This window comes from Thrips palmi, unplaced genomic scaffold, assembly GCF_012932325.1.
Source record: "Thrips palmi isolate BJ-2018 unplaced genomic scaffold, TpBJ-2018v1 HiC_scaffold_16, whole genome shotgun sequence".
Classification (NCBI taxonomy): domain Eukaryota; kingdom Metazoa; phylum Arthropoda; class Insecta; order Thysanoptera; family Thripidae; genus Thrips; species Thrips palmi.
Window position 1 is genome coordinate 14,293,660 of NW_023144625.1, and position 14,460 is coordinate 14,308,119.

The 14,460-nt window shown below is 55.2% G+C and overlaps 3 protein-coding genes across 3 annotated transcripts in view; all 3 read right to left on the bottom strand.

Annotated features, from left to right (window-relative positions):
- Positions 1-5,856, bottom strand: part of LOC117643026 (GAS2-like protein pickled eggs) — an 81,773-nt gene extending 75,917 nt beyond the window's left edge. Inside the window, exon 1 of the mRNA XM_034381664.1 lies at positions 5,465-5,856. The gene's annotated coding sequence lies outside the window, so the exon portion shown is untranslated. The remainder of the gene's footprint in view (positions 1-5,464) is intronic.
- Positions 5,857-9,560: 3,704 nt separating this feature from the next.
- LOC117642882 (SWI/SNF-related matrix-associated actin-dependent regulator of chromatin subfamily B member 1) lies at positions 9,561-11,801 on the bottom strand. The gene is made up of 9 exons (XM_034381499.1): positions 11,643-11,801; positions 11,163-11,268; positions 10,948-11,074; positions 10,726-10,860; positions 10,524-10,651; positions 10,243-10,412; positions 9,977-10,167; positions 9,751-9,882; positions 9,561-9,666 (listed from the first exon to the last, which is right to left on the bottom strand). Exons 1-9 carry the CDS (start codon positions 11,721-11,723, stop codon positions 9,627-9,629), a joined length of 1,110 nt encoding a protein of 369 aa, XP_034237390.1. The 5' UTR covers positions 11,724-11,801; the 3' UTR covers positions 9,561-9,626.
- An 86-nt stretch (positions 11,802-11,887) lies between these two features.
- On the bottom strand, positions 11,888-14,445 carry LOC117642881 (proteasomal ATPase-associated factor 1-like). The gene is made up of 7 exons (XM_034381498.1): positions 14,246-14,445; positions 13,950-13,990; positions 13,682-13,866; positions 13,510-13,605; positions 13,223-13,428; positions 12,976-13,115; positions 11,888-12,878 (listed from the first exon to the last, which is right to left on the bottom strand). The coding sequence occupies exons 1-7, from the start codon at positions 14,317-14,319 to the stop codon at positions 12,394-12,396; spliced, it is 1,227 nt and encodes a 408-aa protein (XP_034237389.1). The 5' UTR covers positions 14,320-14,445; the 3' UTR covers positions 11,888-12,393.
- Positions 14,446-14,460: the final 15 nt, after the last annotated feature.

Below are 14,460 nucleotides of genomic sequence, written 5' to 3' on the forward strand. Positions count from 1 at the left end.
AATCAGAGAGTTGCCGCGGGATTTCCGCCACTTTAATCGCTCTCACGAAACGACGAAAAATATCGCTTGGTGGAAGTCTTAGGGTGTTGATTTCCAAGGCAGTCCATGGGCGAAATCCGCAATACCATGGCGGGGACTTTGTGGCACAGGGAAAACGGGGAATGTTTTGTTGAGATCCCGAACGGACGTCACTCCTCCACGCAGTTTGGCTAGGCTGTCCCAACAGTGTTTTCGCTCCTCCTGCACCTTTACGAGTCACCCGAAGTGGAAAAAAAAGACGTTCCCAGGGGGGGTGCTTCGAACCCGGCCCCTCTTTTACGACCGAAAGGGAGGGGGGGGTCACGCTGCGTGCGGGAAGGGGCATGGGCCCAGGGGCCCACCTTGCGTTACTTTGTAGCCAAATTTCCCGATACCCCGGAAAATTCCGACCCCACGGCGAACCCCTTTTTCACCGTTAGGGGGTTTCCCGATTAGAGGGGAAGTAGGAAAGTTGATAAAAAAGGTCACTTTTTTGGGGGATTAAAATCCTGCTTTGTGGGGTTGCCCCCCCCAAACGGAAAACGGCCTTCCGCTGCCTTTTTTGGGGTCGTTCTCTGCCTTTTTTGGGGCTTTTCCCTTACGGACGCAAAAAAACGATTTTGGGAAACAGTCTGTGCCCGTTTGATCACCTTGGGCGGAAATTATTCCCCAAACAAGGTCACATTTTTCGCCGCCCCGTCCCAAAAGGGCCCCATGCTAGGTGGCTAAAGCCATTGGTTATAGGTCGTTTACCGCCTCTGCAGACGCAGGGGCGGGTCCAGAACCGATTTTTTACGTTTTGGCCTTTTCCAACAGTTCGGAAAGGTACCCCAAGCTAAGGACCTTCCTCTTGCGTAGCAAAGGCAAGGGCTTATTAGGGAACCCCCAAAAACCAAATTTCAGGGGAGTTTACCGCCTGGTTTTCCAACGATTTTGACTTTAATGGGCCCAAAACACGAAAAATTTGTGCCTTTGGAAACTTTCGGCATTTTATTTCCCAAAAAGGCAGTTCCATGGGCAAAAAAACCCCAAATACCATTGCCTTGGTGGGACTTTGCGGCCTCGGGAAACCCAGGGAGCTTAGTTGGGAAGATACGACACGGACGTTTGTCCTTTTACCAACTTTGGGCGGCTCGTTCCGAACAAGGCAGTTCGTCGCCCTGGTCTCTACCCGCCAACCCGTTAGGGGGACGATTTCCCCCCGGTCGAGAGGGGACAAGAGGGGAAAGACGCGCTTTTCCCAGTGCAGGCCGGGGTTTGCCGGGCATTTAAGCACCCGGCTCGGGTGGCCACCGGGAAAACGCGCGACCCCAGGCACCCACCCAAACCCCCCGGGCGAGTCCCTGCGCGACCCCTTTGGGGTCCCAAGGGGGAAGCCTAGGCAGACTCGACTTTCGACAAACGCAACGTTTTGAGTCGCCATCCTCAAAATGAGACTCGAGTCCGACACATTGAGGGTACCCATGGAATCCTGCTTCAAAGGGAAGTCCTGGTACCCTCGTGAGTTGGACTCAGGGGGTGTCTTGTCCTTCTCGCGGAGTGCGCCGCCGAGCAGACGACGCGCGTCGTGCGGCCGTCCGGCACACCGCTAGCGAATCGTCGAGCTCGGCGCGAGGCTCGGCCAAGCTCCAGCCGCGAGAGCCACCGCGTGAATATTCATGACGCTCATAATTCGTGCCCCGTGTGCCATCCCCGCGCGCCACGCCCCGCCGCACCCCGCCCCACCCCGCCACGCCGAGGATAAGTTTGTCCATGCAGCGGGCGCATACCAAGTGACAGTCGGTGTGACGTCATCGACGCACGTGCTTCCCGTCGGACACACCCCGGACACGCACTGTCCAAACTCATGGCTAGTTTTATCGTCCTCGTAATTTGGCCTTTTAGGGCTGCTGAAACTAGTAGTAATTTAACTACTGCTTGGCTGAATGATAAGAGATTTTTTGGGGGGTTAGCTGAATGGAATGGCTAGTTTAGCAGCTTGAGCTGGACAGACAGACAGACAGACAGACAGACGGACGGACAGACGGTCCACACGCTGCGTGCATGTCATTACGAATTATCCATGTTTGCAGTCCTCGCCGGGATTTATGAAGGAGTCCCTGCAGACAACGTTATAACAGCGAGCACACGCGAAGAGCAACGGCAAGCGACGACGAGTGCAACAAATTAAAAGCATCAAAAACTTCTCTTCCTCTCCACACCTCTCACTCTCTCTCGCACTCGCCCTGCTCTTCTCTCTCTTTTTCTGCAGTTGAATGACCAATCAGATCGTGTGTGCTGTCTGGTTTCTGCCGTTGCCCTGCGGGCGAATCCCCCCCCCCACACACACACACACTCACACGCACACGTCAACGTCTGTCCGACCAATGCCGAAATTCGCGCGGAAATTCGTTTTCCGTGGCCGATGATGAATCATCCCGCAATCGGCGCACGCGATCGCCGCATCCTCCGAGATGATGGACGATTTAGGCCCCGCCCCGCCCCGCCCCGCCCCGCTACATTGTCACGCGACGCCCAGGAGCACGCGCTGCATGCAGCGGCCGGGACGCACTGCGCGGCCATGGCGCGGCCGCAGCGATAGCGGCGGAGGATTCTGGGGATACAACCGGATGCCAGATAGCAGGATCAGTCCGCGGGACGGACAAAGGCCGAGATGACGCCACGGCCGCGTCTGTCTGTCTGTCTGTCTGTCTGTCTGTCTGTCTGTCTGTCTGTCTGTCTGTCCGTCTGCAACGACCAGACAGCAGCGCTCCGGAGTGCGGCGGGTCTGCCTACCCCGCATTACCATTACCACTACGGGCTAGAGCACAATTGATCGTACACCGTTTCGGGCCCGACACATGCCCGCCTGCACTGCACTGCAAACCGAGGCTGCCGCAGGCGCCTCGCCCTCACCCCCACTGTAAGAAACAACACATCATCGCGCACCTGGCCAGCAAGGTGAGCCCGAGGGCCCCTCACGTGGAGGCGGCCGGGGCGGACGGCCGATAGGGAGGGGCGGGTGGCCGATAGTGCTGCGAGGGCAGTGCACAGTGCAGGTCCTGGCCGACCTGCAAGTCACCCACACTGCCACGCTGCCTCGCACACTGGCGCGGCCAAACAGTCGGGGCGAGGCGGGCGGGTTGCCTACTCACCCGCGAAGTGCTACGCGGTGCTACGCGGTGTGCGGCGCTCCAGCAATGCGGACGCGGCGCGCACTTTCGTTCGTTGAACGATGCCAGTCCACTCGTGCGTGCTTCTGGCCGATATAAAAGAGAAAACGCCGTCCCTTTTTTTTCCCACCGGTTCCTGCAGGGGACATCCGTCGTCGTGGACGTGGGTTCGACTCCCGCCCGCGGCGTGCCCGCGGCGACGCGCTGCCTCCTGTCGTCGCCCTGGGCCTGCTCGACCAGCGCGAGGAGCGCGCCACGCCCCGCCGCCCCGCGGCCAGGCAAGGCAGTGCGCCACGCTCCGCCACCCAGGAGGCCCGGGAGCTGTCCACGCGGAGCCACGCACAGCGCGGCGTGGGGCACTATTACGAGGCTAACGAGACGGCGCTATCCAAACCAAATTCCATTCAAGAACGAAACGAGTCCGACACGACAGCCGCCTGTCGGACGCTTGACGGGCTCCTGATGTGGCGGGGCGGGGCGGTGCTGCCCGGCCAAGTGCAAGTACGGCGCCGCGCCGCTGAAGGTCGCGGGCCGCGGGGCGGGGCGGCGCCGCGCGAGGTAGGTCGGCCCGGGCCCGCCTGCGGCCCCGCGCCGCCACGCCGCGCCACGCCGCGCCACGCCCCGGGTACCGCATCGATCAGCTGATTCAGGCTCCGGGAGGTGGCGGAGTGGGGGGCCGCTCGGCAGAGCAGCTCTGACTCCGGCCTGGCCAGGCTGAGCCGCGCCGCCAGCGCTCGCCACCCGCACTCCGCTCCGCTCCGCCCTGCTGCCCGGCCACCCTGCCCTGCCCAACGGGGCGGGGTGGCCGCGGTGGGGCCGCCCCTAGGACTGGGCAAGCACTGCTGAATTATTAGTGGCGCGGCGATGGGCCTCGCCCCAGGTGCCCGAGCAGCCCGAGCAGGCCGTCGAGCAGGTGGAGGCTGCGCCCTGGCCGCGTTGCCCGGAAGGGAGGGCCGGAAGGGGTGTTTGCAACGGCTCTGCATATTGCACGCCATCGGCGTGACCCTGCTCCTCTCCTCGTACTACACGCATCGGAGTGCAAACGCTGGCTCAGCGGAAAACGCAACGAGAGCTGTTCTGTTCGGAACGACGATGGCGACGCGGGCATGGCGGCGGTGACGCTTATCGCCGTCCTTTCCTCCAGCCCGGCTCTCCCCGCGGGCTCGGCCGGCTTATGATAACATTTTATTATTTTAGCCTCAGCCTGGCCGCCCGGCTATGTCGTCACGCCTTCACTTCCTCCCCTCGTCGGAGACCGTCGAGAGGACGCCCGGCGCGCCACGAACGACCCCCGTCACAATATTGTGTTTGTTACGCCTCACGCGTCGGCCCGCGTCGTCAGCCCGGAGTTTACTTTGAGCAGACACCATTGTGAGCGCACGGCGCAGGACCAAATAATATGGCTGTACACCATTCCGCCCCTCCCCCCCCTCCCCCTTCGCGCTCCTGCTCCTCCACGACGGGCTTCACCACCACCAGGAGGCTTGCTGGGAAACGTGCACCGCGGCAGCTGTGCTCGCCGCAGCACCGCAGCCTCACTTCTAATTTTAGTCCTGGACGGGCTTTGACAGTGAGACGCATGAGCACTTGATTCCCCGGAGAGGAGGCAAGCCGCGGTGCGAACGGAGGCAGCGACCAGAGCGCGCTCTGCGGCGGCGCGGCGGCAGCCAATCGAGCCACCAGCATCAGCCCCGCTTGAGCAGCGCGAGCGCGCGGCCCATTTGTCACAAAGGGGACTTTGATTCACTCTAGGCGTGATTGGCTTATTGCTACATTGATACGCCCGGCCGCCAGGCCCGGCCTGCTTCCAACAATCTCGCGGCGCTGCCTGCGGCTGCGTGTCTGCCAGTGGGGCGGACGGGCGAACAGCTGCCGCGCTGCGAGGCGGCAAGCGGCCAGCCAGGCGGCCAGCCAGGCCGGCAACACGCGGCACGCCGAGCACGCGGCAGTGTGGCGGCCAGGCACAGACACAACAAGCGGCGGACGGCGCGGGACTGTACACTGTGTGTCCTGCCCGTCGCAGAGACAGACACTTGGACACTTGCACCGCGTCGGACAGTGTCGTGAACTTAAGCGCGATGACAGCGCAGCACGCCGCGTTGCGTGGCCGTCTCGCCGCCTCGCCGCGGGACGCCCGCACCCCATCCCAGCACCCCATCGCGGAGAGAGACAGGCAGTCATCAACGCTGAAACGAGGGCCGTTTCGCGCCAATTCCCGGCCGGCCCGGAGGACTCAGCGAGGAGCCGCCTTGCCTTCAACGCAACCGTCCCCGACGACACCCCTTGACACTGACCTTGGTCGCTGGCGGCGGTTTAATCCACTTGACGACGCGCAGGCTGCGTAGCGCACCGCATGCACCCAGCGCACTCACTTCACTGACACAAAACACACACTCGGCCGGTTATCACTTCGTTATCACTTCGTGAGGACTCGGCGAGGGACCCGCCGTGGCGGCCTTGGCGGTCGCTTCACTTGTTCGGGGGGCGCGTGAGCTCGGCCGTCACTGCGACGCCGGGGGCCATGTCGTCGACCAGGGTGTCATGCTCGGTGACCGGCGCGCGGCGCGGGTGGTTACGCCTCCGAGAGGCAGGCGGTGCGACGGGGAGGTCGTACGTGCGTGCGTTTGCTGGCGCGGTCTTAGACCGACTGGCAGAGGCTGTGCGCTGCGTCGGCTGGCTGGCTAGCGCGCCGGGCCCCACTGAGTCACTCCGCGGCGGCCGGGGTGGGGGCCTCGCCCGCCTCGCCCGCCTCGCCCGCCTCGCCTCACTCGCCACTCGCCGCCCCCTCCAAAGCCATCCCCGCCGTCGCCCCGTCCCGTCCCGCTCCACTTGCGGTGCACTGGCGGCCGATAAGCGGGATTCAACAGTGACGGCGACATCGCGGCAGCGCGGGGGTGCGGCCCGGTGTGATAACGCCCCTCGGGGCGCCTACCTATCGCCCTGTCTCTCTCACACCCTTGCAGTGTGCCTATGAGTCGGAATCAGCCTATCATCCGGTCACGGACATAGGGTACTTTCAAGGTTCAAGGTTCGAGCAGGATGAGGGGGCACTAAGGGCCTGCATGAGGACAGCCTTCTAGGACTCCAGGGCACGCCCGCGAGGTTAGCTCCGTAGGCGCTGTGGCTGGGCTGGCTGGGCTGGCGCGCAGCGCTCTATGACTGACGGATCATGCATGCGGCATCACGGCGCGCCCGGCCTGACCCCGTCGACGGCGTCCTTGGCGGCCCCGGCTGGTGATCCGGAGCCACTTTGTCATCATCACCATCATTGTCGTGGCCGCCGATGGCCGGCCGGCCTGGCTGCCCGCGCCGCGCCGCACTGGCACTGTAAGACCACTCCGATGCGTTCCCGCCACAGGGAGTGGCGCGGCCTTCCCGGCCTCCCCGGCGCGGCGCGGTGTGGGTGCAGCCCGTGCTGCCTGTATACAGTGCGACACATGTCGGCGCCCTGGGTGTTCTTCTAGGCGGGGCGGGGCGCTGCCGTGCGCGAGTCCGGCACGCGGGGCGCGGCGCCAAACTCGGCGGCGAGTCGAGGGCAGCGCGGCAGCATGGCGCCGCAAAGCGGTATTCGAATGTGTCATTTCGTTTCGTGTCTGAGTATGGAGCAGCAGCTGTGGCACGGCCGGTACGGCGGCACGCCACTACAGTGGCAAGGCTTTGGCGAGGCAGGCGCCGCGTGGACTGGACGCCGAGCCGGGGGGCCGGCTACAGTCGCAAAATAATGCCAGTCGGCTGATTCATTGATTTGTCTCTGTCGCACTGTTGGGGCCCGGAATAGCCCGTAATGGCAATGGTAATGGGGCGCCCGGCGGGTAGGCTGTCCCGTCGAGCACGCGTGTTCACCGGGACTGCCTGCCGGCAGGCGCCTTTGCCCCTTGCGGCGGAGGCTGGGTAGGCAGTCCCGTGAAGCAGCGCGGTCGGCGGGACTGCCTGCCGGCAGGCGCCTTTGCCCCTTGCGGCGGAGGCTGGGTAGGCAGTCCCGTGAAGCAGCGCGGTCGGCGGGACTGCCTACCTGCCGGGCGCTTTGTGCGCGCACTCGGCCGCCGCCCGCCAGCAGGCTCTGTCTCTCTCGCACTCACGGGGCGCAGGGCGAGACAGAGCGACGAACGCGCTGTGCGGAATGCGCCTGCAGGCGCAGGCCCTTCGGGGAGAAACCGATGCCGCGGGGGACGTCGAACGGGGCGGGGCGGGGCGGGGCGGGGCGCCCTTGTGGTGTTTTCGGCGGAAGAGGGCCGGGCCCTCGGCCGGGCCGCTGATTAGAGAAAGCACTGGCGGTCTGAGCAAACTGCCGCCGAAGCCGTGTCCGTCTTGGTCCGACTAGGTTTGCCTTGACCGGACGTCCCTCCCACTTGCCACTTCCGGTCGGCATCGCGGCCGAGCGGCGACGTGTGGCGGGAAAAAATAAAGTACCCGACGCGCCGCGATGCCAAGTGAGTCCGCTCTGTTCCCGGGAACACGAGACCGCGGAGCGAGACCTGTAGGCGCGGTGGCGGCCGTCAAGGGTGCTGCTGGGTGCCCATGCCCGTGTACGGCGGAGCGGAGTCGCGCCCCGCCCCGCCCCGCCCCGCCCCGCCCCGCCCCGCCGTGCCGCGAATCAAAACCAAAGTGCAGCCGACTTCCGCGTCGAGTGCCATCGAGCGAAACACAAACAAATACGCCTCGACGGTCATGTCGGTCTGTCGGCTGCCCTCGAGGCTGCCCGCTGCAGCAGCCGCGGCGAAAGGACGCCGTCGGCGTGCCCTCAGCCAGCGCGGTGGAGATGGAGATGAGCGCGATCTTAGCGCCCTAGGCTGGCTTACGGGACGCCCCATGAGTGCGACGGAGAGAGAGAGAGAGAGCGACGAAGCCAGTCTTCAGAGCAAGGCCTTACTCAGGAAGCAGCGGCGGTATGGTCACACCTCGAGGCGCCTAGCTGTGCCCAGGCTGTGCCTAACCGGCAGCGTGTCTGCCTCTGTTTTGGGCGGCAAGGCGGCTCGGGAGGGGAAGTCCCAAGTCCCAACTCGGAGCGGAAACGCTTGTATGGCTGGCCCGGCCCGGCCGCCCGGCCTGTCGTTGTGGTTGCTGCTGGTTCCAAGGGGTCGCTATGGAACCCTGGAACGACGAGGGCACATCGAAACCCCGTTATTTCTTCACACATTTTCGACTGATTAGCTCAATTCGGTTCAATACTGTCGCGTCAAGAACCCGCTTCCCCGCGCGTCGCTCATGAGCTGAAAGCGGAAAGACGTCCGACCCCGACAATAGAATCCGGGGATCGATTGCATTCTGTCCCATTTTTCGACTGGCTTCCCCCCACGAGCGACTCCGGCTCGCCGCGAGGCCATGGCGCTGGCCGTTGGCAGCGATTACGCTCCTTGAAGCAGGGCTTTGCCCTGGCCGCTGCCCTGGCCCTGCCCTTCCAGCGTCGCGCCGCGTCGCGTCAGTGCGTTTGTGTTTGTGCCACCACCTCGCTCAACTTGGGGCGCCATACAAGGCGTGGGGCCTTCCCCCCCCCCCTCTTTCCTCTGCACCGAGGCAAGGCAGGCCGTCTCCCGCGGATTCGCACTCCACGTCCATGCAAGACCACACGGGGTGCATGCACTCTTTCTTTCCGCCTGTGTGTGTCTGGCGAATAAAGGCTGAGCTAGACTGAGCATGCCCCCTTCGTTTCAAAGGTTCATGACTGGGTCGGGCTCGGAAGGTCTTTATCAAAGGCTTGTTCACTGTTCGCGCCCTTGTATTCTGTCTTGCGACGGGGCCAGATGGTCCAAACTGACCCCTCCCGCCCCCATGCCCCCACCCCCTCACTCCAGCTCGCTCGACCTTGACCGCCCGCGGATGGGTTGACTTAAGAGTCGGGGAGTGAGTACCCCGTGCTGCGCTCCCTGGGCTTCTGGTACCCCCCCCCCCCCTCCTTTCCAGGTCCCGAGTCTTCCCGTTTAGGAACTCGTCCTTGTCACTGACTCCCCCTCCCGCACTCCGATCTATATCCAGCCCCAGCTGTCCGGGCCGCTCCCGCTCCAGCACGCTCCAGCACGCTCCAGCAGCGGGCAGACAGGTGCAGTGAACCCGAGTGAACCGCAGTCGCCGAGTGGAGGACGCCCTTCCGCGTGAGAGAGAGAGAGACGATTTCTTTGCCCGAAACGTGTCGGTGTTCGCCACACGCCCGTGCTCCATAAAAATGGGGCTGAAAATTGGTTGATCAGGGGAAATAATAGCAAAGGCAACTTTTAAATTCTCTTAGACTTTATTTTCCTTAGCTTAACTACAAGTGGACCTCCCACTCAAAAGCAATAGTAGGTACTTGGTTAATTCAGTAAATAATATATAACTCCTTGAGGAGCACAAATTTTCTACAATTCATCAATACATTTAAAACTTAAGATTAAATACAATTTTGAAGTTTACACAGTTTTTTTAAATAGCAAATGAAAATTGATAGCCTGAAGTAAAAGAAGGTGCGTAGAATGGAACAGCTCACCAGCCAGGAGTGGTGTTTGCCAACCGCCGCATACGCCTGAAAATTAAGCATTCAATTTAATTTCATATTGCTCTTCCTCAAGAAATGTGCTTACTTGATAAATAAAGATGTTTCATATACCTTGTATTCCTGTCTTGATCTCGTATTTTCTTTTCCATTTCAGCATCTGTCAAGGTTTCAAGGAATGGGGCCCATTGATCGGATTCTGATGGCGGTCTGAAGGGAACTTCCACGGTAGGAAGGGGAGTTTCACTAAAAACAGGAGGGAAAAGGAGGAAAATTAGCACACCTAAATTAAAATTGGTTTTGTTCAGAAAGAAAAAGGGATGTGAGAATAAGCATTCACCTGAACGCATAGGTACGTTGGTGCCATGCCAATTGACCTCTAATACTGTAAGCAATAGCAGTCACAAATTCACCGCCTAGGCCTAATTCTGCACATAACTTCATGGCAAAAGTTTCTGGATTGTTTTCCTTCTCTGTCATGTCCCATTCAACTTGGTCTACTAGAGATGTATTGCCAACATGAATGTTCAGCTGCAAAATAAAATGAGAAGTCAGCACCATGTCTATAGTCCAACATTTCAGAAAATATGATGGTTTGAAATTTACCTTAACAATAACTCTTTGATCTTGACTCTCTTCGAGTGTAGTGCCTTCACTGGGAAAACTGTCTACCTGCCCGCGAATGGCTTGAGCAATTGCAGGAATAAAGGTGATTGGGTTCAGATCCAGGTCATCACAAAGAACTTCTGCAAACTGCTCTGGAGTAATCAGAGTTTCTGAAAAAAAAAAAAAAAAAAACAAACCATTTATAGTACTTAGGATACAACACAAAAACAACATGGGGATTGAGCAATAAGTAACAAATTCACTGTTGCACATTTTCTCACCATTTTTGTTCCATGTAAATGTGTCACGTAACTTTTGTCCTTCAATTTCCATATCCAAACGAATTGGGACCAAAGTCTCAACTTGACTGGCATTTTCAACTATGACACTTGGATCAGTGTCATCAAAACTGAAATGAAAAAATGAAGAGAGTCAGAGGTTCAGAAAAATATGTCTTGATAATGAAGGGAGCAGCACACCAACCAGAGGGGGAAGGTGCGCACTTTCTTCAGATTGACACGATTCCGATTAATTGGAGTGGCTTGCGGCACAGCATCTAAGTGAGAACTGTTGGGCACAGATGGAACCCATGGCACACTCTTCTTAGGTTTGACTTCCCTGATGAACAAAGCAGACAAAATGTGTTACTTGTGAAGAGCAGACATCTTTTAATTTTGAGAAAGTTTCATACAGACAAAATTTTACCTGGGAGCAGGAGGCTCTGAATGTACAGAAACTGCTTTATATTTTTCATCATTGCCTTCTATAATATCTTCTACTTCAGAAGCTTTCAGCAAGGACACACTCGATGCAAGACAGTGTTGACTTAACCCTGGAAAAGAAAACACAGTATAGATGAGTGCATTAACAGAGAGGTGCGGAGAAGTCAGTTTGGTTCTCTCCAAATCAGCGATGCTCACCTAGCTCAAGTAGTTTCTTCCGTTCGTCATTGTTGATGGCTCTCCTGAACATGCCAGGGTACTTCTTATAGAGAGAACCTCGGAACAGCCGAAGGTAGTTTCCCACCTGGTTAGTAAAGAGAAAGTTGATTTGTAAACAACATGGACAAAATACGGATGTTCGATTACCAGTACCGGTGTTTTGACAAGGAGCACCAAGGGTGGGAAGGGGAGGGGGGTGATTATCTCCGGCCGACATTCATTTAACCACTCAACTTCGGCTCACAGAAAAGTGACGTTGGGGGCCCTGTGTGCGAATCATTGATCGCGTTCGGGCACATAACATTCAAAGAAGAGTTTCGAGAATATTTTGTCGCAGAAGACACAAGCGGTTGACGAAAGAGAGGTTAGGAGATCTCAAATTCATGTCCCCCGCACGCTAAGACTACAATTCAAGTGAAAACTCGCTGAAAAAATGATACTATGATTTGATGGCATTACCTCCGACCCAATACAGTAGTATTCTCCATTTTCTTCGAGCTGAAAGCTAAGAGGCTTGTCGCCGTACGTCCGAATCGCCATTTTGGAAGCGTTGTTTTGATTTGACTTGAGCGTTCTACGTCGCACAAGGCAGATATGGAACGGAAGGCATTTCTCCGCAGAGCACGAGAGCAGCGCATGCGCTTAATGAACCGCCAATTTCGAATCGGACAGAAGCGTGGGAGGGGAGCGACACAAAACCGGAGGATAATTTTATATACTTTATTGATGTTTTAATGGCAAAACAAGAGTTATATGCAACAAAATGCATTGGCCATATGATTTTTTTTTGCTTTCATTTTTTTCCAAGACAATTGTTACATGAGATACATTCTTACTATCAAGAGAAAAATGTAAGATTTTGACAGATTGTTTCAAGCTTGTTAGATAGTGCAAAGAAGTCTGAAATCAGAAGTTACAAAGTCAAGCAGACAATATGATTGCTTTAACAATTGATTACGGCTAAATCACACACACATTTTATTTTGAACAAATGTAACCTGCTGCTGTTGAATGATCACAACAACATTTACACACATTTTGCTATAAATTTGCTATAAGAATTTACATAAGAGGAAGACCTGCCTGGTCACTAATGGGTCCAAGGTTTTATCATATCATTGAGGGTATTAGCCCACTACAACACAGATATCTCACATAATGTTTCATTGTTTTCAATTCAAGTAATAAAACAGAAAAAGTTTAAATGGAATCACTCATTGTTAAGCACTTGTAATGGTTTTGTAACACTGTACTTTCTGACACTACCATCTCTACATGCTGTATAAATGGCATGCCCATCACTAGAAATGTCATAAATGGGGTCATATTCTGGCCCTGTTAATAACAGGCGCTTTGGTGACTCATTGGAATCTTTAAAAGGTAGATAGGTGCAAGTGCCATCAGACCGACCCACAAAGATTCCATCAGAATGGCACAATAGACTCAGGGCTGCGCTATTAGATTCATACCAAGCACATATTGGTTTGTCTAGATTTGCAGGGTTGAATAAGAAAACTTGTCCATCCTGACAACCCACAGCGACAGTTTCTTCATTCACTGGAGCAAGGCAGTTAATTGCAGATAAGAGAGCTTTTTTGCTGAGAGTATTACGACTACGAACAGCAATGGAGGCAAGGACACCATCTTCACAGCCAACAATCAAAACCTTGTCTTCAGTTCCAATTTCCCGATCACCTGAAGACAGAAGTAAAAAAAATAAATCCATAAGAAAGCTTTTTATGACTGACAAAATGAAGTCGATTTATTTGCCGGTGAATAAATGAAAACTTACTTGGGGATTCATTTGGTTCACCTAATGGCACTTTGTTGCTAACTGAAGTAATAGCACAACAATTTATGACTGATGGCAATTCAATTAAAATACCCAGACAAGCAGATTTACCACAGTCCCACAGACGCGCTGTCCCATCTCTGCAAAAGAATTAGAATTATGTTTCTTGATCAACATACCTTATTCCTTCCTTTAAGTTATTTTCATAACATTTTAAAGAAAACAAGGTGAAAGACAAGTAACTTACTTAGACACTGATACGACATTTCTGCCACGATCAACAATAGCAACATCCATGATGGACCCTGTGTGACCACGCAAAGTAACAGGACATTGACCAGTTTCTGCTGACCAGATTTTGAGTTGCATATCAGCTCCCCCAGAGATGACAACAACCCCTGAAGGGAAGAAGCGGCACTGATAAACATCACAGGGATGGTCAGAAAACGACCTCTGAAAAAAATTTAAATAAATCATTGAGAACATGGACAGGAGAAGGCTTTTCTGTAAAAAGTTCATTGCTCATACACTTACACAGACTACTCCCGTTTTGGTGTCCCAAACATTTAACTGATTGTTGGTACAAGCTGACACAGCTAGGCCTCCAGGAGTTGTATGCAGGGACACAATCTAAAGAGAGGATTCAGAAAATTAAATAAATTCATCATTCTTAGTATTTAAATCAGAAATTATAGTTGATACTGACGCTTTTCTTGTGGATTCCAGTAAACTGCGAGCCTGGAGCAACAAACAATGTGCGGCAATTGGATTTTAAGTGCAGTACAGAAATCCCACGAGCATCAGAAACCCACTTCGCTGAGAAGCCTTCAGATGAGGAGACTGAGTCCTTAGATCCACCACTTATTATTTTTCCATTAAAGCTATTTTCACCTGTTAAAAATATGCAGATTCTTCAATTAGCATTCAACTAAAATAAAAACTTAAAAAGAGTGAGGAAATATAAAGACTCTCACCTCGGAATTTACATGATACCCAGATTTCACAGTTCTTATTCCTGTTCAAAAAACAACAAGACTCTGAGAGACAGCAAAACAAAAGCAAATGTAAAGGAGGGCAGTAAAAGTCACTGTCACTGTGACATGAACAAAATAACAAATAAACAAACAAATGAAATTGCTGCTAATGAGCGAGCAGAAAACAGCCGGTAAAAGGGCATAAAAGCATAACGGAAGAACATACTTTTGAAATAATATCGATCAGAGTAAACAAAAACAAACACATAACCAAAAGAACACTCTTGGGCAATTACCTAATTAAATCATCCCAGTTGCACTGAATGTTTAGTACTGGCGCTGATCTACAGTCATATTCTTTCGAGCTCATGATTATGTCGGGCAAATAAAAAATGATTACTGCAACTAAAAGCAAGTTTTCTACTTCTGGCTAGTCAGGGCAACAAGCTTTCTGCTGCTGCTCAAACCTAAGCTTGCTGAAAACAAAACAAAGAAGAAGAAGACAGCTGTC

Coding starts and splice junctions, on each gene's coding strand:
- LOC117642882 (XM_034381499.1), bottom strand. CDS start 11,723: ATGGCGATTCGGACGTACGGCGACAAGCCTCTTAGCTTTCAGCTCGAA. Junction 11,075..11,162: donor GAAGAAACTACTTGAGCTAG/GTGAGCATCGCT, acceptor TTTCTTTTCCAG/GGTTAAGTCAACACTGTCTT. Junction 10,861..10,947: donor TCAGAGCCTCCTGCTCCCAG/GTAAAATTTTGT, acceptor TTTGTTCATCAG/GGAAGTCAAACCTAAGAAGA.
- LOC117642881 (XM_034381498.1), bottom strand. CDS start 14,319: ATGAGCTCGAAAGAATATGACTGTAGATCAGCGCCAGTACTAAACATT. Junction 13,991..14,245: donor AACTGGGATGATTTAATTAG/GTAATTGCCCAA, acceptor TTTTTTGAACAG/GAATAAGAACTGTGAAATCT. Junction 13,429..13,509: donor CCAAAACGGGAGTAGTCTGT/GTAAGTGTATGA, acceptor AATTTTTTTCAG/AGGTCGTTTTCTGACCATCC.